The 23460-nt window shown below is 36.3% G+C and overlaps 1 protein-coding gene across 1 annotated transcript in view; it reads right to left on the reverse strand.

Moving 5' to 3' along the window:
• Positions 1–1452: 1452 nt before the first annotated feature.
• The window catches only part of LPHN2 (latrophilin 2), a gene marked incomplete at its 5' end in the record, with an annotated part of 50647 nt that continues 28639 nt past the window's right edge, over positions 1453–23460 (reverse strand). Inside the window, 7 exons of the mRNA XM_010016741.1 lie at positions 1453–3538; positions 6870–6998; positions 9730–9826; positions 10244–10372; positions 13936–14104; positions 15088–15132; positions 15992–16083. Coding sequence (XP_010015043.1) covers positions 2784–3538; positions 6870–6998; positions 9730–9826; positions 10244–10372; positions 13936–14104; positions 15088–15132; positions 15992–16083 — 1416 coding nt within the window. The remainder of the gene's footprint in view (positions 3539–6869; positions 6999–9729; positions 9827–10243; positions 10373–13935; positions 14105–15087; positions 15133–15991; positions 16084–23460) is intronic.

Here is a 23460-nt window from a genome sequence, read left to right on the forward strand (position 1 = left end):
CCATTGACTATATATTTAAGATCACAATGCTACAAACCTTCTTCCAGTATGTAGTTTTGCCACCTTTAGTTAGACACAAAGGAGTACTTGCTTGAACTAGGGTTGAAGATTCTGTTGGAAGCTGGTGACATTATTAGGTCATGTGTACTGTAATTACTTGAGCTCCACAATTTTTAAATCCCTAAGACACGATTTCCTAGGTAGAAGGCAGCAAGTATGCTTTTAAGTTGCCAGACAGACCAAGGGAATAATTTTTGCTCCGAAGAGCCTGCTGTATACCCTGAATCAGAACAATTTCTTATTTCGTAGAGACTTCAGATTTTTAAAGCATCTCTACTCAACAGAGCTAAACAGTTTCCAAGTTAATTTTAAGTAAGTGTTCCAGTGACTGGAACTGCAAACATAGTAACTTTTAACTGTTAAGGAACAGCAAGAGTTACTAGTAGGGTGAGCACTGAAGATACCTTTTTCTTCAAGAACAATTGCTACAGTGTCAGTCCTGATTATTACCTGAACCCCAGGGTTCCATCTCAACCTAGATTTTATTATTTTTACATTTTGAATTGTCTCAACACAGGAAGTCTTGCCCAAAAACTCTCTTCCAAAATCTGAACTTATTCAAAATGCATTGCTTTATTTTCCAAATGGACTTTACATATTCCAATGCATTAGAAGGTAACAATTGATACCTTTCAAGTGAATATTTGCTGTTAACGTACCTGTAGTCACAGCTGCCACATGTGAAGTGGTGGCCCCTGTGGTGACGAGGCATTAATTTTAGAGTTATTTTGAAGAATACAGTTTTGGGAGTGGTGACAAATGAAGTCCTTGGCGTTATCTTTTGAGAGGCCCTGGTAGAGAGGGACAAAAGAGGCCTGGGAATCAACAAAACAAAGACCTCAGACTTCCAATTGTACCACTGATTTGGTCAATAACATCTTGGGCATCAGCTGCCTTCTGCAGTTCTCTGATCTGATAAAAATAGGGACAGTCATGCTTATTTATCTAACTCAAAACAGTGCCATGATGGATTAATTATTTAGATAGCGCTCAGAGTGCTATCCAAATGCTTATTCATGTCTTTCCCACTGCAACAATGTATCTTCATCACTAATAATTAACTGCTAATTACTGTTGCCAAGATTATGATACTGGTGTTTACCACCTTATTTTTAATTTCAGTACAGATGCCTACTTAAAAGTTACGTAAATTATGAAATTACAGTACATTTTCCTAATGACCCTGCTATGTCTGAGTTTGATCTTATCCAGTTGTGACTGGAGTAATGAATAGGTAAGATGACCTCTATTCTGTAGAGCTATACAGTTTCTATTGTATTCTCAACATTTAAATCATGAAATGTAAAGAAGCCAGTCTAAGCAGGATACAGCTGGGTCGAAGGACTGCTGATGCCAATTATGCTTCGTACATAATAATGCACATTTTACCTATTTGGAAAAAAATTCACATTTATTTACTGTCAAACAGGTGTTAAACTTTACACTGGATATTAGTGATGGGCTCATTATTAACAGGTTTACACAAAGGGATGAAAAAAGCAGAATTTTGTTGAAACAATTTACATTTCATTAGATTTTTATCATAAAATAAATTAATTACTAAATATAGGCAGAAGGAATATGGACGAGTAATAGTTATGTTTTATTTATTTTTTTTAAAGGACAGGCACCTTTTATTCACGAGAAAGCTTGTGAGAAGTGTCCAGTGTCCCCTTTACCCCTTACCACCCAACCCTGGATTGATTAAAGAATGAACAGGGAATTGAGTTACAATCTTCGTTAGCTATATCAAATTTGTGCAAGGTTTGGCATAATTGGCTTTTAAAACAATTTTCCCCCAAATTATGGTTTTTGGCAATAAAAATTCAAAATGTAAGAATAAAAACTAACTTGTCAAAGCAGAACACTGTTTACAGTGAAAAATAAGTGAAAACGGGTAGAACTTGCATTTAAACATACTACCGTACTATGAACAGAGTGTAACAAAAACAGCTTATAACATATGTGCAACCAAGAGCTTTTCACAATATTTTCTTCAAACTCTTTAAAATTATTTTTTAATGACAATTATATTTCAGTTGGACACAAATGCATTTATTTTACCCTAGCAATAGAACAAAATATAATTTCTTTAGCCATTTTTTTTCATGAGAACGGTTCATTGTACAGTTGAGGAAATATATGAAATAAGGCCTGTGGCTTGATTGCTAGTGGTTAGACATGTATTCAATCTTTGCCCTAATGGAAAAGATTTGCAGTGAACTGCAAACTGATGCAGAATATCTCTCCTGCTTTTGCAAGTCTTGTCAGGAATAGTAAGGTACAGTAAATTTGTCCCACAGGATTTTAGAGCCTACGCCTTGTATATAATACAATGTAGGCCTAGAAAAAAAAAATGGTGCAGCCATATTTACAAATTTAGTTCACAAACTGCTGCAGTAAAATGGCTGGGAAGTGTTTATTTATCTTTTTTTTTTTTTCTTCACAATTTTGTTAAATTCAGCAGCAGAAGATATCTTAAAATACCTTGTTTGGTATTTCTTTTCTTTGTAACAAATAATTCATTTTAGTATACTCTGTGTATATACAAAGTTTTTGTTTTATAAAAATTCACAGAACTGCGAGGTCCAGTCATCCCCGTTACTGGAGAACCACAGGGTCAACAGAATTGTCTCTTCAAGCAGATATGAGGGAGCCTGCATGGGGCCAATTAAGTCTTTTTAATACTTGTATGTGGCCTTTAATATTTCTTTGCTACACTATTAAAGGCTTGTCACTAGTTGCATTTGTCCTTCTCTAACGTCCCCTTCTGGAATACATCCTTCCTTGTTAATGGGAATTATATAGCCGTCGCTATTACCCCTGCTGATTTGATAGTACATCTGAAGCTGATGGCCAGCTCCTAGGTTTGGCATGCTCTTGTAGTAAATGTCCTCATTTTCACTCCTCCTGGAGGGAGAAAGATCTTCTTCAACGTCGGGGCTGCTCTCTGGATACGGAGAGTCTCTGAGATTGGGCATACTCGTGTAAAGAGAGTCTCTGTTGGGGGACTGGAGGTGGTCATCAGCCTCGGCTGTCAGCTGTGAGACGTAGCTGTCCGTTCCCTCAGTCTTCACTTTCTTCTGGGGCTGGTACAGAAGGGAGTGAGTCCGCTGAGGAATGAGCGGGGCCTCAAGCTCTTTGTGGTGGAGCTCCAGCCCAGGGGTGTCACTGTGCATCAAAGATGAGGCATCTGCCACGATGGCGTCATCTTCGCTACTGCTCCCGCCAATCACAGCTTTGGCCGGCAGCGTGCGCTCCAGGTTGTGGTTCTTGCTGCTGCCCCGCAGGTTGTTGTGCACTAATTCTGAAATGATCATTTTCTCGAAAGCAGTATCATTCAGGCTTAGTCCACAGTCTACAACTTGCACACTGTCATTATAGTCTCCATTGCGCAATGAGTAGCTGTTGTTGAAATTACCATTTAGCGGTAGAGTATCCATGGCACTTGTATCCCTGGCATTGTTCAGTGAATGTCCTGAAATGGAAAAGGACAGCTCTTGGTTATGGCCTGATGTGCTTTTTATGAGTTAATTATTTTTTTTAAACAAAATTCTTTAATGTAGTTCAGGACAAAGTTGTACTTGGAAGTAAGACTTGAGAAAAGTTAGGTTATTGAACATTCCCAAATGTAAACAGTTGCACACCTTATAGGAAAGATGCATCTTAAAAATAGTAACGTGTGTTTCCTGTGGGGAATAGTGGCATTTTGATTTCTTAATTTAGTGTCAAGTCTGTGACTCTTCCACAAGGAACTGTTCACTCCATGCCCTTGCATATATAATGCAAAGCAATTCATTTGGAAACATCTATGTTTTGAAGTACACCACCATGATTTAGAAAAAGAAAATTAACAGAATTTGTCCTAAACGACACTAAATTAAAAAGGAATTAGATTACAGACATAACTGAAGGTAAATGTACAACATAAACCCACGTAACTGGCAAGCAACTACTTCAACAACATTTCTAACATTTTTTTCCTTTTTTTTTTTTTTGAGATGAAGTAAAGAAAAGAATGAAAAAAATGGATAAATACAAAGAATTTATGTTGAACAAGGACAGCCATCTTTCACACTACAGGGACCAGGGCCCACAAGCACCATCCAACAACACAATAGACAGCAGGTGGAATGACTCACTTTGGACAACTCACATCATGTCTGTCTGCTCAGGCTATCTGGCCTAAGAGTAGCTGATATATAAAAGAAAGTAAAATGATTTATTGTAACATGATGAAGAATTACTGAGCTTCTCAGCAACTTAGTCAGAGCAAGGGTTCAGCAAATTAGATTACTAAGCAATAACAGCTTTTCTTTTCCCACTTAATGTAATTTTTTTGTACTAATATTCTGTCTGCCAACAACGGCCCCAGGCTTCTAAAGGTCAAAGTTTGCCTGCAGTCTGCATCAGTCACAGTGACAGCGCTGAATGAACCAGAATAGTTAATTAAGAGTTAGGCCCACAGTTACCATGGGCATGGAAGTCAAATGCAGAAATGTTAGGAATTTCTGTAAGTATGGGTCACAGAAATTAAACCAAAGAATAAATATTAGTTGTGGAATGGGAAGAGGAAATCAGCCATGGCTGATATCTCATAGCTGCTGGACGAATGACAGATTGGGTAAGTCTGCTGGAAACATGAAAAGAAGTTTAAGGGGGAGGGGGAATGAAGTCTTATGATGATTAAGGTCTTTATGCTTTTGGTTTTGGCTTTTTTTTTTTTTGTGTAACACGATAAAGAAAAGGTTTTCCTACAGACACAAAGACATGTAAACTATGACAGCACAGTGCTTCCCAAGCAAAGGAAAAAGAAAAAAAAAAACCAAAAAAAACCAAAATCCCCAAACTAAACTTTGAAAGAAATTAAACAGTCTGAACCATGGAAAGTCAGATGGTTAGAGCATTCCTAGAAAACCACTTTATCTACAGATATGTCTGGAAGTAAAGAAAGAATGAAGTGACTTTTACTGAAATGAGACTGACCACTGTGAGGCTGCTGCATTATATGCAAGGCTTGGAGGAGTATGAGAAAAAAATTGTTTTGGAAAAGATTATACATTTTTCCATTTTGTTTTGTTTTGTTTTCCGTAAGTAAAGCTGCAGCTTATCCTAGAAGATTCAGTCTTCTCTGGAAATACTGTTTTCATTAAAAAGTAATTGCATTTTCTCAGGAAAAGATTTTGTCTTTAAGAAAGAGTAATAATTTCCAAATAAATTCTGAGTAATTTGCAAATCATTTTGTATCCGTGTTATTGTTGACTCCTCTCCATGTGTACTGATTTAAACAGTGATGAGGGTTTTTTGAAAGGTCTCTTTAAGCTTTGATTAAACAACTTTGTAGTTTTGCAATTTCATATATGTTCCAAGATTTTTCTTGCAATGGATTTAGCTGTGTGGAACATACGGCATTTATAAAAGTAGACAACACATGGACCACATGCTGGCATTCATTTCCCTCATGAAAATGATTTAATTCTATAATTTTAATTCTCTTTTCTTCTGCTAAACAGATACCAAAATATATCTGATGATAATCCAAAATGAATTTTCTATGATATACTGCAGAGTTAAGCATGCTAGAATATATTCAAATTGGTTTGATGAGGCAAATTTTGTTGCCCATGATCAGGTAATTCATTTGAAATCTTTCCATAGCCTGTAGCAAGATTACTGTGGGAATGTAAAAATATAAGTAAATTGTTAAGCATTTCTGCTTGACACTGCTTTGGTTTTAAACAGCAAATTATTTCAGCATTGCATAACTTCTGTTACCAATAGGGTTTGCTACAGACCTCATGTTGTTTCCCAAAAAGCAGTATGCAAGTACTTTTGAATGTGGAAACATTTCATTTGCAAATTGTGAACCACTTGCCCGCTGAGTCTACTTCATGACCGCTAGTTATGTTTTAATTGTGCCCATTAAAAATCATGCTGAAAAAATTTACATTTGATAGGCAAAGTTAAGTTTTACTCCCATACTTGTCTCTCTGTAGGTTGCTAGAGGAAAGCATAAGGAAAGTAAGAAAACAAGAGAATGAAAATAGAAACTACAGTTCAGTTAAAGAGGAAACTTGAAATAAAAACTGGAAACAAGGTTTTATGAGTTCTCTATCAAAGATTTATCGTTCCAGTTATATTATAGTGATCTTACAACTCATCAACAGTAACTGCTAGGTATTTACTGATGAATTGCACCACAGTTAAAAAAAGCAACTAGATAATGCAACAACGAAATGTTAGGTAAGTGATGACACCCTTTATTCCTACAGAACTAAACTGTTCTAACTGTTAAACTCAAGATTTTCCTACAGGAAAATGATCTACCATAAAGCTGCACTATACTATAGTTCAGATCTGTTTGATGCTGGATACGATTTTTATACACTGGGGTAGCCAAAGGTGTCAAGATGCCTTGCGCTGCTTTAGTATCTAATCTGTTTCATAAGCAGGTTTTCGTCAGCAAGCTTTAGAGTCAACCTTATATTGCATAGACATGATACCTCTAAGTGATATTTATCTTGAAGATGGGCTCTCGGACCATGTGGTGTCAGTCCTGTAATAGTATATTAAGATTTATGCCACCTGTGTTAAAAACATGGATAATTATTGGTAAATACTGTTACGGCAAAGGCATTACTATAATATAGTGCAGTTTTACAAGCTGACATTGGCAATACTGTATTTCTTGAACTAACAGAAATTCAGAATGTATGGCTAGAGTATTGCAACTTGAGCCTCTATCTAGGGAAAAGGAGGATTTGGAGCGAGCCAAGAAAAGCGGTTTTATTCAGGAAGTATAAGCACACCTGGTGAGTTAAACACAGGAGCTGAAGGGGCATTACATACAACTGTTTCAGCGAGCAATGTGTTATAGGGGTTGTTAGTGCCGTGTGGTCGAAGAAGAGGGTTTGTTAGTAGGTAATTGCCAGTCATTCCTAAAGCAAAAGAAACAGAAAAAAATGTCAGTTCTTTAATTTTAGGCTGACAGTTTCAATAAAGAATATTTTTTATTCATCATGAATCATGTAGGGCTTGTCAAATGTAATTCAGCTGAAAATTTATGAATGTATTTGAAATGGGAGCAGGAAAATACAGTTAGGTTCCAGTAATTCACAGGTGCTGTCCAAATCCCCAAAGTAAACATCTGGTGAGAGTGACATTTACTAATATATACAAAATCACTGTTACACAAGAATATCAATTAAATGTGTAGCAATCAAGGTACTACATAAAGCTATCATAACTTTAAAAATGATCACATGGAACACTTCTGTCCAGTCTTGAGAGAACTGGATTTCTCAGATTGAAAGGTATTGAAAAATGTCTTATGACAGGATCAGAGCTGTTATTCACTTTATGAAAAACAAATGGATAGTGGAAGGGAATTGCTGTTTTCAAACAGACAGTGGATGACAAACTGCAAGAAGCATATCTTAGTATATGTAAAAGTATGCATGCTGAGGGGAAAGCAAAATATTTGCTCTAAGAAATCAGAGCATTCACATTTTCTCCCGGGACACTCATGCTGCAAATTTATCTGCCAGGTTTTAAAAAAGATTTCCTCGAATGACAAATTTTGTTTAAACAATCAGTTTACAAACAACATAACATGAAGCAAAACACTACATGAATAGATTCTTTTAAACCCATTTTACATGTTAATGCAACACCATTTGAACAACTCTTAGAATAATTAGAAAAAAAAAATCAGCATATTTGAGAAATTATTTAAAAGTCAATCTCTGATTTCTAGCTACTAGAGGAAAAATGGGTTGGAATAATGATAAAAGAAAACCCCACACAAAATGCTGTGATTTAAAACTTACTTTAAACTTTTCATTAAGGTAAAATTCCACTTTCTTTCCTATTGCATTGCACAGCAGTGTATGAGGATCAGTGTATTACAGACCCAAGGACAACTGAAGAGCCAGCTATAGTTTTATAGTATGGGTATTCTTATTTGTCAAGGAAAAGACAGTATATATTCCAAATATTAATACTTTTGTACTACTATGGTTACTTAGCAGCAGAAATTAGTGGAAAATTCTGAGATTCAGAGAATTATTGCCTGACAATGCTATCTTGTTTGGAAGTTCATCTCAGTGAACAACTAAAAAGGTTCTATCATAGCTTTTTTTTCAGTTGTAATTTACTTATTTACAGAAATATTAGCTGAAATACATTTTTCTTGAGTTTTTTTTTTTTCAATTAAAAAATTTTTGCCACCTTTAAAACCTTGATTTTTATTTTGAAGGAAAAATGACACTTGCCATTGATTACTAAACTATCCTTGTATGTGTGTATCAGAGAGACAGTGACAGTATTGTAAATGAATGAAGATAATACCAATTTTTCTGATCATGGCAGAACATCTCCAGTGACTTGAGACTGGAGCTCCTAAAGAGGGAGAAGCTTCCAAGACCTCTGTTCAACTCTGAGTTAACTGAGGGTGCAGCATGATTGGAGCAAACCTCAGGAGTTGGAGATATCCAATTAGGGTGAAATCCCAGACTTTTCTCTCTAGTGTATTTATGAGATTTTATTAAGACACTGGAAAGGAATGTAGTTCTTTCTTAGGCATGAAAAATACACATATTCTACTTAGGAGAAGTTACTTAATTTTGATTTGCTAGAGGAACATGCAAGATTCAGATGGGGATTAGCAGTGAGACACATACATCTTATCCACACTCTATACACCAAATAGTAATAATACAGTCATGCTTTCTGAAATGCTTTCTTTCACAAAATACATTTTTCCTTCCAAAATGAATATGAGTTAAGTACAAGTCCTTGCTACCAAATCTTGAAAAAATAAAAATAAGGGAGAAAAATGTGGTAGTTGTTGTTGATGAGGGCTTTACATCAGCCCTCATAGTGGTGAATTTTCTGTTTGAAAGTTTCTCAGTTAAGCAGAAACTGGCTGCAGTAAAGATCAGAGCTGTGTGTTTTTTCCTAGGGACTTGGGTGGAAGAACAGGCTTTGAACTTGGCTTGCACAGAGCAGTCTTCCCTCCAGTGCTAGCTCAAACTGCCTTAGAAAAAACACAGGGAGAAGGGGAGGAAGGAAGGGATTCTGTCTCAGTTAATACCCTTGTCTTCTAACTGGACATGAGAATGAGGTTACAGATTTCAAAGTCTATTTGAGCTGAGAAATTTGGAGTTTTTGCTTCTCTGTGCCTGAAAATCAGGATTCTATCCCACGTGACAGATATGATGCTCTTTGAAATAGAAAAGATAAATGCTTTACAGACATCTTTTGCATAGAAATTATATCAATTAGATTTCACTGGGAAAATTTCTGCACCTAAAAATCATAGTCAAATATGCATTAAAATGTTACTGCACTCATATTTCTGTTTCAGATTTAACCTATAAAGGTTAGGAAAGATTTAAAATTATGATCTTGCTTTTAAGTTAAATTATTGATGAAACTTATTTAAATACATTCTCACAAATGGAGGAATTCAACTTCTATAGCAGGGGGCCAGTTAAGAGAACACAGTTTTAAAACATGCTGGTGGGTGACTTTAAAACTCTGCTTTTAGAGAACATTTGTTCCAGAATTTTTTTTTTTTCCAAAACATTATTTTCAATTCTGTGTTAAATAATATAAAATCTCATAAAATTTAAGGCTTCTAAAACTGAAATGTTCCCAGTGACTGACCTTGATTAAGTGTTGAAGTGCTGTTGATGTCACCTGAGATAAAAGACGATTCAGATTGTTTTCTCACAGTGTCATTCCACATCCTCCTTATACGACTCTGTTAACATAAAGTGGTGAGACAGAAGCAAAGTTACAAAAGGATTTTTTCCTACTTATGTGCTATTATGTAGAATATTTGTGTTTATTTTGGCCTGAAGTAAGCCATTCTTCTAGCACATAGTGAAACTCCTCCTTTTATTACTTAAACTCTAATTTATTAAATTTCATTTAGATGAAACACGATGGTATAAACCTTCCTATAGCAGCCCCTAATATACAAGAAAAATAAGGTGTCTGAATTAGACCAAAGTAAAACAAAATGTTTAAAAAGAAATCAACTCTACTATGCAGAAGTATGTATTTGCCATCTAAATGATAATAATGAGAAGAAAATTAGTGTTTCTGATTGGAACACATCTCAGTAGGCTTTTTATAAATCAGGTTAATTAACAGATGCTGTCAAAGTCTTTGTTACCTGAGTGCCAGAGGAATAGCGGGCACTAGTTCTTGTTGTTGATGCCTTCACTGAACTGTGGGGACTCTCAGTTGGTAGTCCACCACAGCAGTAGGAATGTCGGAAGCATTTGCCATATTCCTTACGTACCTATGGGGTGAAAAACAATAGTTAGCACAAAAAATAGTCTTAAATATATCCACTGGCAAAAACACATAAACCTTGCATAGAAACTATTTACTTTTCAAGCAAAAAGATATTTCTTGTCTGTTGAATTGCTGGCCATTAGCAAAATCAAGTATTCTTCCTTGCTTAGTGGCAACATTATCAACTACGCAGGACTTCCGAACAAATTGTTTCCAAGGTATGCACACATTTCATGTAGATATGCCTGAATAACCATTACTGAGTTATTTATGGCATTATTTTTGTCTTATATTGTCTTTTATTTTAACTAGATTAATATAGTTCAGTTTACCAGAATTGAATGCTGCCTGAAAATAGTTCTTTTTATATGAGCTTTTGGTGCAGAAACCATGGAAAGCCTATCTTCCCATCCTAGCATGCAAGAAGGGCTGAGGTAACTAGCCTGTGCACTGCTCAATAGTGCCCATTATGTTATCCCTTCTGAGAAAGTGCACAAAACCTGCAATGACTATAAAGTCTTTTTCATATAAAGTTACTATGTGTAACTCAAACAGCTGCTAGTTCATATGGTCACACTAGCTTTGGGACTGTACAAAGCTCACAAATGCCACTGCCCCGCTCTAGGGAGAACGCCTGCTGTGCTGGCGGAGGCACCATCAGACTTCCAGAGTCAAATTTTGAACTGTAAAGGTTGGGAAATTTTTCACTTTTAGGTCCAAAAAATAAAATCCTCATTACTGTGTTTGCTGAACCTAGAAATGTGAATACATATATGTATATGAGATTTTTGTCTGACAAAGCAACAAAACTAATTAATGATTCCAGTATTCTGCTTGCATTTATTCACCTTCTGTTTCCAGTGGCCTACAAGTAACTTTAGTTTCGTAATTTTTGTGGCTGCTATGCTGACTACTATTTTCAAGTAACAGGAGAGTGAAGACACATCTCGGCAGCATGACAGCACCAGTGAAAGGATAGAGTGGATAATATTTGGAAAGATGCTCAAGCCTAAATTCATAAATCTTCCACCCAATACTTGGCAATTTAAGTGTGCTTGACCTATGAAAATACAGGACAGAAAGTTATGTGTATGTAAAAAGGGGAGAGGGGAAAATGCAAAAAGTTATTAGTGTGGATTTACATATGTATGTCATGTGCTGTTACAAATACTACAAGATTTTCACTCATGGAACACATACTGTGATATTTTTATAAACCATAAGGTTTAACGAAATTTGAATAGCTAATGCCTTAATTAACTTGAAGCTAGAGACAATAACTCATCTTTTTATACAAGTATATGGTACATATTTTAACTGAACCCCTATCTATAACAACACAAAAGGACTCATAAAAAATGAAAACAAAAGTGCATGGACATAGAATTATAATCTTTACCCTGTAGTCTGTAAAACTCAAGTCCATATGTATCATCACTAGATGGTATAACACCTAAGAAAATCCATTCCTGAACACAAATGGATATTAAATGATCCAAACCACTACATAGTAGAGACAATAGCAATCAAAACTGTATTTTTACCCAAATACCACCCTCCAGGGCTGGTTTTGCCTAATGCCTATATTGCAGTGAATGTACATTATCTGTCAGTACTGCACATTCCACTGTCATTATTTCTAAATTACAGCTTGTTGGAAACTGATGGAAGCAACAGCACTATCATCTTGTCAGAACTGGAAACATAATAGTTTTCACTTTCACAATTCTGTTTCACTGTTCAATTTAGTGACCAACTAGTAATAACAGAATAAAAAGACTACATTAGCTATGCAGACAGAGGATAGGACGATATCCAGTCAAAGGCATTGAAACTTAAAAATCTTAAATGGCAGCTTTAACATTCTTTCAGGTATAAATCTTACTGCACTAGGTTATGCTTTCTCACACTTGACTGGTATTTTAATATTGCTTTTTGCTGACTCCACTTAATATAAAAACAATGCACAGCTGTAAAAAGAAATAAAAAATCAATGTTTTTGATTTTCAAGTCCAATACAAGTGGTAGAAAGGGCAACATTATATGAAACCCTAATCTAGAAATTATTTGCATTTTAAGAATGTTTGCATTTTCCTCCCTTTCTTCTTTTCTTAGGCTCAATCTCCCCTCTAAGTGTGCTTTTATTCTCTCAAAATGAGAGGAATGCCATGTTCATCTGGATAAAACTTTGTCTCCCAGATCTTTTCCTAAAACATGGCTGAATGCCATTGTCTACACCAAATTTAGGGATGCTGATACTGTTAGAGCTCGTACAGTTGAGTCACACAAGAATGTGGGTTTTGTACTTGCACAGCAATACTTTATCCAGTGGTCTCAAAACATTTTATAAATATCAGTTAATTATGTCTCGGGTGAGCTAATTATAATGGGAGTTAATAATTGCTACGTCTCCAGCCTAAACTGGTAAAAATATTTAGAATCTAAATATTGCAAATTGGGTATTTCCAAATGTAGTCTGTACTGCATTTTATGTGAGGTTTTTTTGGGTGGGATTCACGTTTATCCTTCCTCTCAACTCTTGTTACTTTTATTTGCTACACCTTCTAACACAGGCTATGAACTTTTTTCTTTTGTCCTTCAGAAAAACACCTCTAAGGCATCCTTGGAAGCAGTCTCCCTGCTCAGTCTGGGGAAAAGAAGAGATGCAGGGAACACAAAGAGAATCCCATGCAGCTGTGCCTTTCACTTCCTTCTTTCCTGTTTGCTCTCCTCTCTCCCCTACAAGCCTTCTCTCTCCCCAGATCTGCTCCTTCTGGACTCCCCTGTTCCCATTGGGCAAAGGGGAGCAGAACTAATTTAGCACATCCCACTTATGAGTGAAAGCTCTTGCCAGGGGATTCCAGTTTTTCCAGTTGAGAGCACAAAGCTGTTGATTGCTGGGGGAAGCAAACACTTGAATAGAAGTAGTCATGCTGGCATCTTTGGGAAACTCTCCCTGTTAGCAGTTATCTAGTGTTAATGACTACATTTTTTCTAAAGTGTGTTGAAGTTCATAATAAAATTAATTTTTACATCTCACTTAATTTTGTAATGAACAAGCACTGACAGTACAATCCCTGCCTATCACCCGTAGCTTTATGTGGCAGCTTAATGGGATCTCAGGAGAGGTCCTCTGCCTTGATCTCAGAAAGTTTCCAGGCTGAGATAGGCTGATACCATAAATGATCTTTTGTTTGCAGTGCTGCAGCTAAGGCAGGATTTGTTTCATGCACACATAAAGACTTTTGGCTGTAAGTCTGGACTTATATGTACCACATTACCAATGTTAAACAGTAGTACATTTTCTATAGTAATTTTCTTCTCAAAGCCTCAAAACTTTTCAAGCCCAGGTTGGAAATGCTGCATCCATTTTAAACCCACAGAGCTGTTACAGGACTCCCACAAGAACACACAGCAAGAATTGCTTTTGAATCTTAGTCCCCTCCTCAAACTACTTCAGAATACTCCAGTTCTTAACGTTGCTACTTTTCTCTCTAGTTTTTAAGGAAATACATGTGGTATTTTTAAGGAATTAGGGAACATGCATCTGTGTTTTTATTAACTTACTTTCTTTTGAAGGGCACAATGAAAGATGAAAATAAACATTCCTTGGAAAGCATTAAATACTGTGAAGAGATACGTCATCACAACAGTCCCCTCATTGATAAACAGCAGGCCAAATGACCATGTTAGGCCAAGGAGACACAGGAGAGCAAATGCACCCAGGACCCAGGATCTGTAAAAGAAAATTAATTTTAGTACCATTACTTATGAGAATGCATATCACCAAATCCAATATTAACATTTCAGTTCCTGCAGTTGACTTTTACTAGGTTCATATTCAAATGTAAAAATTCCTTGGGTTTAACCTTTTATCTATTAAAGAAAGAACAATTCCATTTAGTACTCTTAGTCTCCAGTGAAAACAGCAAGAGTAGATGTGACCTTTTTCTTTCTCAAGAACTGCATAGGATGTCAAAACTATTTTGAAATGCAGAAGTATAGCGCAAGCCCCAGCTACTCCATTGCTTTATCTGCTTTTAGAAAAGAGATTGATAAATCTGCCTTAGTCACTAATCACACCATAGATTTTAAGCAGTGGTGCTGCCATATGACACCAAATAATGTAACACAAATGCACAAAGGTTAAACAGCAGATTAAAAGCCTAGAGCCCAAATCTTTAATGCTCTGATAAACTCAGCTACACTGAAGCTAGATGATCTAACTTCCGCATGAAGAAACCCTGCTGAAATGTGACAAAAATATGGATATTGCTCTACAGAATAGTCTAAAAGAGATTCCATCATGAACAGGTTAAGGAAAAGGAATTGTAGAGAACGGCACAGAATGAAAGGGAAAGGGAATTTAGTCAGTGAATTCCACATCTAACTAATGATCTTACTTGATAAATGGCTTATTATCTTCATAGCTAGAAAGCATTATAAGCAGAAAAGAGAAACAAAATTATTAGACAGAATTGAAACAGAAATTAATAAGAGCATTTTTAATTGTCTATAAAAATTAGTCAAAAATCAGAAAATTCAAAATGCAGAAGCAAGCAATTTAAAATTATAAAGGCATACAATAGTTTAAAGTTCTTTAGCAAATCAGGTATCTCAAAACTAGTTATTTAAAATTAAGGGAAATCCACAATATTGACCGAGTTTGTAAAGTTAAAAATCATGCTAGAAATTTGTTAATGTAGGGTTCTATCTTACCCAGGTAAGTCCGTATTATAGTAGCCATCACAAACACGGTAATTACTGGTGTGGATGAGAAGACAGAAAGAGGAAAGGGAAGAAAAGAGAGAGATGCTAAAGATTAGCTCTCTCTCTCATCATGCAACATGCAATGAAGCTGATACTGACCTAGCTAGAACATCTAGTTCACAATGTCATAGCCTTACTGAAAAATCTCCCTTCACCATTTTCAACATTCAAAGCAAATCTGTAAGACCCTTTCACATCCAACCCTCAGTGTTAGAAAGTTGCATCATCCCTTCAGTGTTGATAACAAAACCCTTCAGTACAACATAAAGCTATAGAGAATACAACAAAAGACTATCTAAAGAAGCAAGAGCTGTCAAAGCCTTGTTAATTGTGTAACACTTACATTACTCTGCAAAAGGGATACTGAAGTACAGCACCATGATAACGTAAACATTTGTTAAATTAGCATGAAAACAGCAGATAATCTTCAAGTTAACAATAATAATAGAGTCAATTCTCTTGGGAGAACAGGATTACGAGTAGAAACTGCTCAGAATCCCTAAATCAAAAAGTCATTTAACAAAACAAACTTAATATAATCATATCAGCCATGCAAACAGGAACATCATTTTAGAACTGTGTTTTAAATGCAAATGAAATTACTACAGTTCTGTGGCATTTCCGTGAAACAGTTTCTTGGCACTAGTTCCAGGCTGAAATTATCTAATTTTGACCGGCGTTTGTGACATTACAGCAACAATGTGACGAAAGAAGGATTGGCTCTGTTTGCTTCTAATTGACATCTGCAGTTGCTGGGAGACAATGGCATGTGCTCCTAATGGAGAGTAGCTTTCAATCAGTTCAGCAATCAGAAAATAATCATAGTTCTCATACTTGAACACAAAGCACTTACTTAATGTTTTCCAACCTGCTAGAGTCTGGTTTCAAAGTGTTTGAGTGCTTCACCATTTTGCACAATGTGATCACCAGGAAGATAAGATTCAACTGTCAAAACAGATAAGAATGAAATTAAACTACTTCAAGTAACAGGCTGAATAATGATGATGTTACAGACTAAACAAAACCCGTGTAGTTTATTTTCAAATATGTAGTGAAACTGGATAACTACATCAGACAGTCTGTAAAAGGTGACTGCAAATATGGATGAGGGGAAGAAAAAGTTATAGGTCACTTAATTTTTCAAATTCACCACATCATCATGAACCACCACATTTATCTTATGTCCAGTGCTCGTCTTTGTCAGTCCAGATCTGTCTTCCAGCATGTTGTGCTTAGCCCCTGTTCACCTTTGCCTGTCACCTCTAGCCCTGTTCCGCATTTCACTGACCTCCGTGCAGACTATGGTTACCCCTTTACTGTACTATACTAGTTGTCCTTTTTTCACCCCATCCTGCTTCTGGAATGTTTTTCGCCTTTGCTGGTTTCTCCCTTTCCTTTTTTTTATTCCCTTTTGTTCTCAAAAATCCCACTCAGTTCTTGGAAACAGCTTAAATGTAACTAAAGAAAAAGAAAGAGAAAAAGAAACACAAAGATGTAGCAAATGCATCAAACTTAGCAGTGCCACAGACATACGCTAGTGGTGCACCTTCCTATTGCCCTCTTTCACTGGATTCTGTCAAAGCAAGACTGCATGAGACTTGAAGGAAAGGACTATGCTGTCTTATTCTTGTTGTGTCATTCATATAGATAACACCAGGGAAGATACTGAAGGTAATTTTTTATAGTTTTCCTATTGTGAAACAGAATCACAGGTATCAAAAATACTAGGTGCCTTTCTCCTATTGATTTCAAAGCATGTGAAGAGCAGGTAAGCCAAACATAAGGATGCCTGCAGAATATGGGCTGAAAAGTGGTATACAGTTATTTTGAGTAATTAGTATGTGCTGTCCAATGTCATGCAGACAATTCAAATAAAATTGTACGTTTGAAAACAGTAAGAACTATGTTCTTCCAAGGAGAAGACAGGCATCTTTATCTACTAGTACAATGGTCCACAAGAAGTGGCTGAACTGATAGCCAACAGAAAATAGGAGAGCATGCTCGGACATCCTTATAACACATATACTATATAGATTATAACCCCATTCTTAAAATATCCCATATATATCTGCAACTGGTTACTGATGGAGAATGATCAAGCCTAGTCTCTCATTTTGGGGAGCCTTTGGTTTGAGACGGCATCAAAATCCTTTTTGTAACATTGGGGATGATACCAGTCCATACCAGATGTGTTCCTATAGCTGTGCCACAGTGGTCAGAAACATCACTCAACTCCTTTTAAAGGCTCTGATCAGAGTCTGTTAATAAATGTATGTATAACAGAAATAATTCCTACTGCTAAGGGCAATCAAGTTATCACTGCTGTTGCTGTCTCCAAATCAGGACGGACAGTATTATCTATAATGCAGTTTTCAACACCAGAACAGTGTTGGGAGGCTTTTGACACCAACAGTCCTTATTAAAAGTAAAATATTTTTACCTTGAGATTAATACAAAAAGTGTATGTGATACAAATAACAAAACCAAGCTTTTATACTTTATTTCTGTTTATGTTTCAAGAACTGACAAAAAATACTTAACCTTTAAGTGGAAGTATGTACATGGTATAGGTTAAGCATGATTTCCATTGCTGCAAAATGTACTCCAAGTGTCAATATCTGATGACCCTGCTGATTACCTTTTATGATTCTTATAGGTAATGACTAACCAATTGAGAAACAATTCATTATATCATTGCAATCATTTTGTTCCCCTTATCTATGTTTCCACTGTACTGCACAAATTCCTTGGACGAGAAAACAAGTTGCTTCTCTCCCCGGCCTTTGCAACAGACAGAGGACAGGGACTCTGTGCATGACCTGACCCTCAGTTCCATGCCTTTGCAGGCAAACCATTCTTCTGTATTTGAAAAAGTTTCTTGCACAGTTTTGTAGCTGACATAACATGAACTTCTCCAGCATGCTTAAAAAAATATAACGTCAATTTACTTTCTGTGAAAATAAACAGATTAAGAGCTAAGACACATGTCCCATGCCAATCCTAACACGTAAATCAACTTTGGCTGCAACCTATACAACTAGGAGTGCACAATCCAGTTCAGAATAGTATTTGCAGCACCGCTGGAAGCTAATCCTTGCCTAAGTAGCTACCCTGGAGTATTCTGTATTGTACTAGCTACATCATTCTTGGATCAAAACCTCATAGATATGGCTTAGCCCATAAATGACTGCCTATGAAATGAGAGGTTTTTATCCTCTGCTTCTTTGTACGACTGAAATGCTGGTTTGAGATATGAAAAACAAAAGCTTGTATTTACATACTGAAGTTCCTCCAGTGACTTGCAAGCAGACACAGCCCTAGCCCAGTGCCTGAGCCAAGCTCCAGCATGTTAAGCAGGTTTTATGTAGATACTCATTGCTGTCTGTATGTATGTCCTTGCTGGACTAGGGAATAACTTTACATAGCAGTTTCTTAATGGATGCTTTAATTTGAATTTAGGTACAGACCCCCCAAAACAGCCACAGAAATAATAATGCTGTATTACAGCAGCTGAAAAAGTCCTTCCAAGAAGAGAAGAAAAAAAGCAAAATATTGTACTTTGCAGACAAAGTAACTATGACAACAGAGCATATGATACCTGTTTTTCCATTACTGGGAAATATTGCTTAGTTTTCAGTTTCAGCCGTCAAAAGACCATAGTCTGCCACTTGTTCAAACATGCTGGCATCTCTGTTACACATTATATCATTATCAAAAGCCTATTTTGCCCACTTACAAATACTGTAACCAAACCTTTCTATAGATTCGCTTTTGGCTCCTTTACTGCTTTTCATCTAGAAATTGATTGTTTTGGAAGAACTCATGAGTTGAAGATTTTTGGGCATCCTGCCATTTTATTACACAAGGCAATAAGCAGTGAGGGAAGGAAACTTGCAGAATAATTGCTTTTAGAAGGAATGGCTGAATTACTTTTCCTGGGGAGGAATACGTGGGGGGAGAAGGAAACACACTTGGTGTTTTTGCATTCATTTGTACCAACTCTATATAAGGAAAACTTTTTCAGCCCTGAGCAACCTGGTCTGAGCTCAGCATTGAGCCTGTTTTGACCACAGATCTCCTGACATCACTTCCATCCTGAATTGTTTCACAACTGTGTGACGAGTGAACTGCTACTGATCCAAGTAAATGAATCTATAAATGCTTTCCAAGCTTGACACATGGTCTGAACAGGACACCTTTAAGAGGCATGTTCACCACAAACACACAGTACTCTAGGGTCACATAAAGGCTCACATGAATGGCAAGATGGGCTTTGAAAAGCAAACTTGTAAGAGGCATAACTGGGCCTCTGACAATGGTGACTTTCTCATCACTTCATATAACTTAACAGGGTAGCGATTCGCTGGGCCTCATCCTGACAACTCAACTGCATCCCAGGTGAACCAAAATCTGCACCTGAACAGTACCTCTCTCCTTCAATGACAACAGAAAATATAACTACATTATGTAAATACACACACAGCCACAGTGTATACATCTTAAACAGTCAGGAAATTATATCCTTGATAAAGTCAGGAAAATCTCTTTCATGCCACACTTCTGAAAATCAGACCAGTGCTCTTTCAAAGGCTAAAAGTAGGAATTTTTTAAGTTTTATTTATAAGTCTATTTATATAAAGCCTATTTATAAGTTTTGGATTTGAAGATTCTGCTGTGATACCAAGTGACAAAACATGCAGTTACAGTAGGTGGAGCTATAATGTGACAACTCTTAAAACATTAGCTGATAATAAGCAAAACTTGGATTGATGGGATTTCATAGATGTTTCTATCAGGATTTTGATGTAATTTCTAAAATATATTATCCACTATAACAGACAGGACACTGGATTACATAGACAACTGATTTAATCTATACTCTGATTTTACAAATATATGTAAAAGTAAAAAAGGTTATCAAGCACCTTTTAAAATACCAGTTCCTACTTTTCTCTTAATGACAAGTGTAACTAGATGGAGCAAAGGAAAAGCAATTTCATATATATTATTAAATAAAATGTAAATATTGAAAAATCTAAAATCTGAAGATTTTTTATGGTAATGATCAAATGCAGCAGCCTGGAAGATCATGCTTCTATCATTGCCAACACACAGAGGGCTGTATGTGGTTTAGAAATCAGAAGGTACTGGACACGAAAAATAATGCAAGTGGGAATTTTGTCTTTCTGGCACCTAAAACCTATGTAGTTTTGAGAGGGACTGACTTCAAGTCAAATTAACTTTTTAAAACAGTGGATGTAATAACCTGCACAGAAGACTAATGGATTCAAATTAGTTGCAGGTACAACAAATTAGTAGCCAAATAAAGCTGGATTTTGCAATAATTATGATAAATTTCCCCCTATGAACAATAGATAAGTACCATTTATCAAGTGTCTACCACAGAAAGATGTATGTGCATTATTTATATACATAAGCTTACACATACAGTCCATTTTCATACGCAGAGCTAGATCATGTGTGCATCTGTATATCCGCATCCACTGACTTTGCTGAAGTAATGCCTCAACCTGAGTGAAAAATGTTAATTCCTATGTTAATGGAACAGGACATCTTAGGAATTTTTGCTTAAAAAACCTCCGGTAGCCTAATAGATTGGTTCCATCTGCGAGAAGGAAACTCCAGTGGTTTTAGCTGTATTAAAGTCAAACCAACATCACCCATTCCTTGGATATGAATGAAAATGGATCTACATAGAAGTCAAAATACTCAGGCTTTTCTGACCACAGATTACAGGAGTGCACTGCTTGTTTTATAGCCATGAACCTGCTCAATTGAATCACGTCCGCCTGAGCTTAGCAGCTTAAAATTCATTCCACACAGCCTGCAGTGCTGACATGGATATGATAAGACAGAAGAACAGAAACACCACTCTGAAGTAACCTAGCTGAACTGCACATGTTCTGACCCTTTTTGAGCTCCCCAGAGCTTTTGTTACCTGGCAAATGCAGCTCTAAAACTGCTCTTGTATCTCCAGATCTTTGCTCTTAGCCATGCAGAAGCCTATTTCTCTCTGGGACTGGCAGGGAGAGAGGTGTTCTCTGAAGGCTTCTAAATGAGTGTGCACACTGAACTCTTACTGAACTGAATTAATTATTAAAGATGCAGATGGAGCTGTCCAAATGATAAGAACAGCTCCTGACGTATCATGATCCAAGCTTTCATTAAACCATTTCAGGCATACTAATGGTTTCCCACCGCTCATTACTTACATGCTCTTTTCTCATAGATATAATAACCCTGGTGCCCAGAGGCATGACAGACTATGGAAATAGTGAAGTTGAAAGTTCCTCAAGAGATGTACAGAGGAACTTCGTACTTCCCCCTTATACTTCCCATCCTCATTTTGAGGAAACCTGTATACAGATACAAGAGCAAATGCTTATAAATGCAGAGAAAAAATTGTAAATTAAACTAGTAAGCAATACTGTCAAAAAGGAGTTTATGTGCATTGACAGTACTATTAAACTGAGAATCACAGAATTGATTTGATGAACATGTTAAAAAGCTTACTGAGGTGAAATTCTCACATGCTACTGACACTAAGCAAGCTACACTACAAATATGGCTCTTCAATTACACTGCACACGACATACTATTTTTCAGCCATTACACTTCTCACACTTCTTTCTCCAGTCTCTTTTGCTTTCTCAGTTGGGACGATTAGAGGGCAAAGCAATTGCTAGAGAAGAATTACTCCCAGGAACTGTGCTGTGATTGCTACCTGCTGTTTCATATTTTTGAAGTTGGGAATACTGCTCCCAAAGGCCTTTTGCGTCTCAGACTAAATGATTTGCTGGAGGATAATAATGTCATGGCCAGTAAATAATAGTGAACTATGTCTGTACATGGTCAATATGATTAAATGTCCTTCACCTCTATTCTCACTCTGACCTGGTTATGAGAAAGTGAAAAAGCCTTCAGCAAAGCCCAAAGCTTCCCATGTGAAATGCTATTTTAAAGCAAGGGAGAGAAATAGAGGTGACTTATCAAAATACTCCCAGTAACAATAAAATAAAAAGCTAGACACAAAAAGTAAAATTATCACCACACAATCAGACTCGAGGTAACTGAACTTTTGTGGCGTGAAACTTAGGACAATTTTCTAGTAATGATTATAACAACTGAAAGAAACAACTCTGTGTTGAAAAATACTGTCTACCATATTGAAAATACTAAGTACATCTTTCAATTGTAATTGTAGGTTTAATTAAAAAAGAATCCCTATCACATTGAGACTTGATTTAATTTACATGTATTTAGAATAAACTCAGTACAATTATTATGGTCTATAGTTAAATCTTACAAACACTGTAATTTTTTTAATTCAACTCATACACACGAGTTTTGGCATCTATGGCTGTTTCTTTGAAAATATGCCAATGAACTCGAATAACAATGAACACTGCACAACCATCTTCTTAAGTGAAAAGATAGTTCAAGTTTCAATCCTGTTCAAGGATTGAAATGGTTTTTGACATAAACAGAGAATAAACCCAACCTAAATATACATAACCTTATTTCAATATTTAAGATATCAGGAAGGAATAAAGTACCTACAGAAGACTGGCTGGGTCCATTTTCTATAGAAAGTTCCATCATCAAAGTTTCAATTCATTTTTATACGGAGAAGTAATGTAAACTATGAACTACAAGACGTGTTGAAATAGTACACCTATATATTAGATCATAGATCTACAGAAATCAGAAATTTCAAAATTACACCTGATGCATGTGCTTCGGGCTGAAAAAATAATAATGGCAAAATCCAATTCCTGAATTTGGGAATTCAAAGGAACCAAACTTCATTAACAGTTCACAACTCTACCATGGCATAAAACCAGGGAAACAGGTAACTATTTGGACTTTCAAAAGCATGAAAAATGAATTAATATTTCCAAACTGTCAGCAGTTATGAGAAAAGCTCTCTGCAAATAGGCTATGCCCCTAGCACAGCCTTCTAGAATATTTCCAAAGTATAGACAGGCTTTAAAGATACTGAACTAGCAGAGAAAAGCAAGGTGAGCCAAAATGCACATCTCACATTCACTTTCCTTCCAAAACCCTACGTTGTGCAGTGTTGGTATTACTAGTCTGAAGCAACAGGGAGACATTTTCCCTGGGTTGACAGATGACTATGTGCTTTTTACCTGAAACTGCTCAGAGAACCTGTAATTGATGCATAAACACAACATTTCATTTTAAATGGACAATGGGGCACACAGCTGTGGGTGTACATATGGGTGTGCATGCAAACAGTGATTTTACTCAAATGATTGCAATACTTTCTACTGGTTGCAT

Source organism: Nestor notabilis, unplaced genomic scaffold, assembly GCF_000696875.1.
Source record: "Nestor notabilis isolate BGI_N333 unplaced genomic scaffold, ASM69687v1 scaffold4336, whole genome shotgun sequence".
NCBI lineage: Eukaryota > Metazoa > Chordata > Aves > Psittaciformes > Psittacidae > Nestor > Nestor notabilis.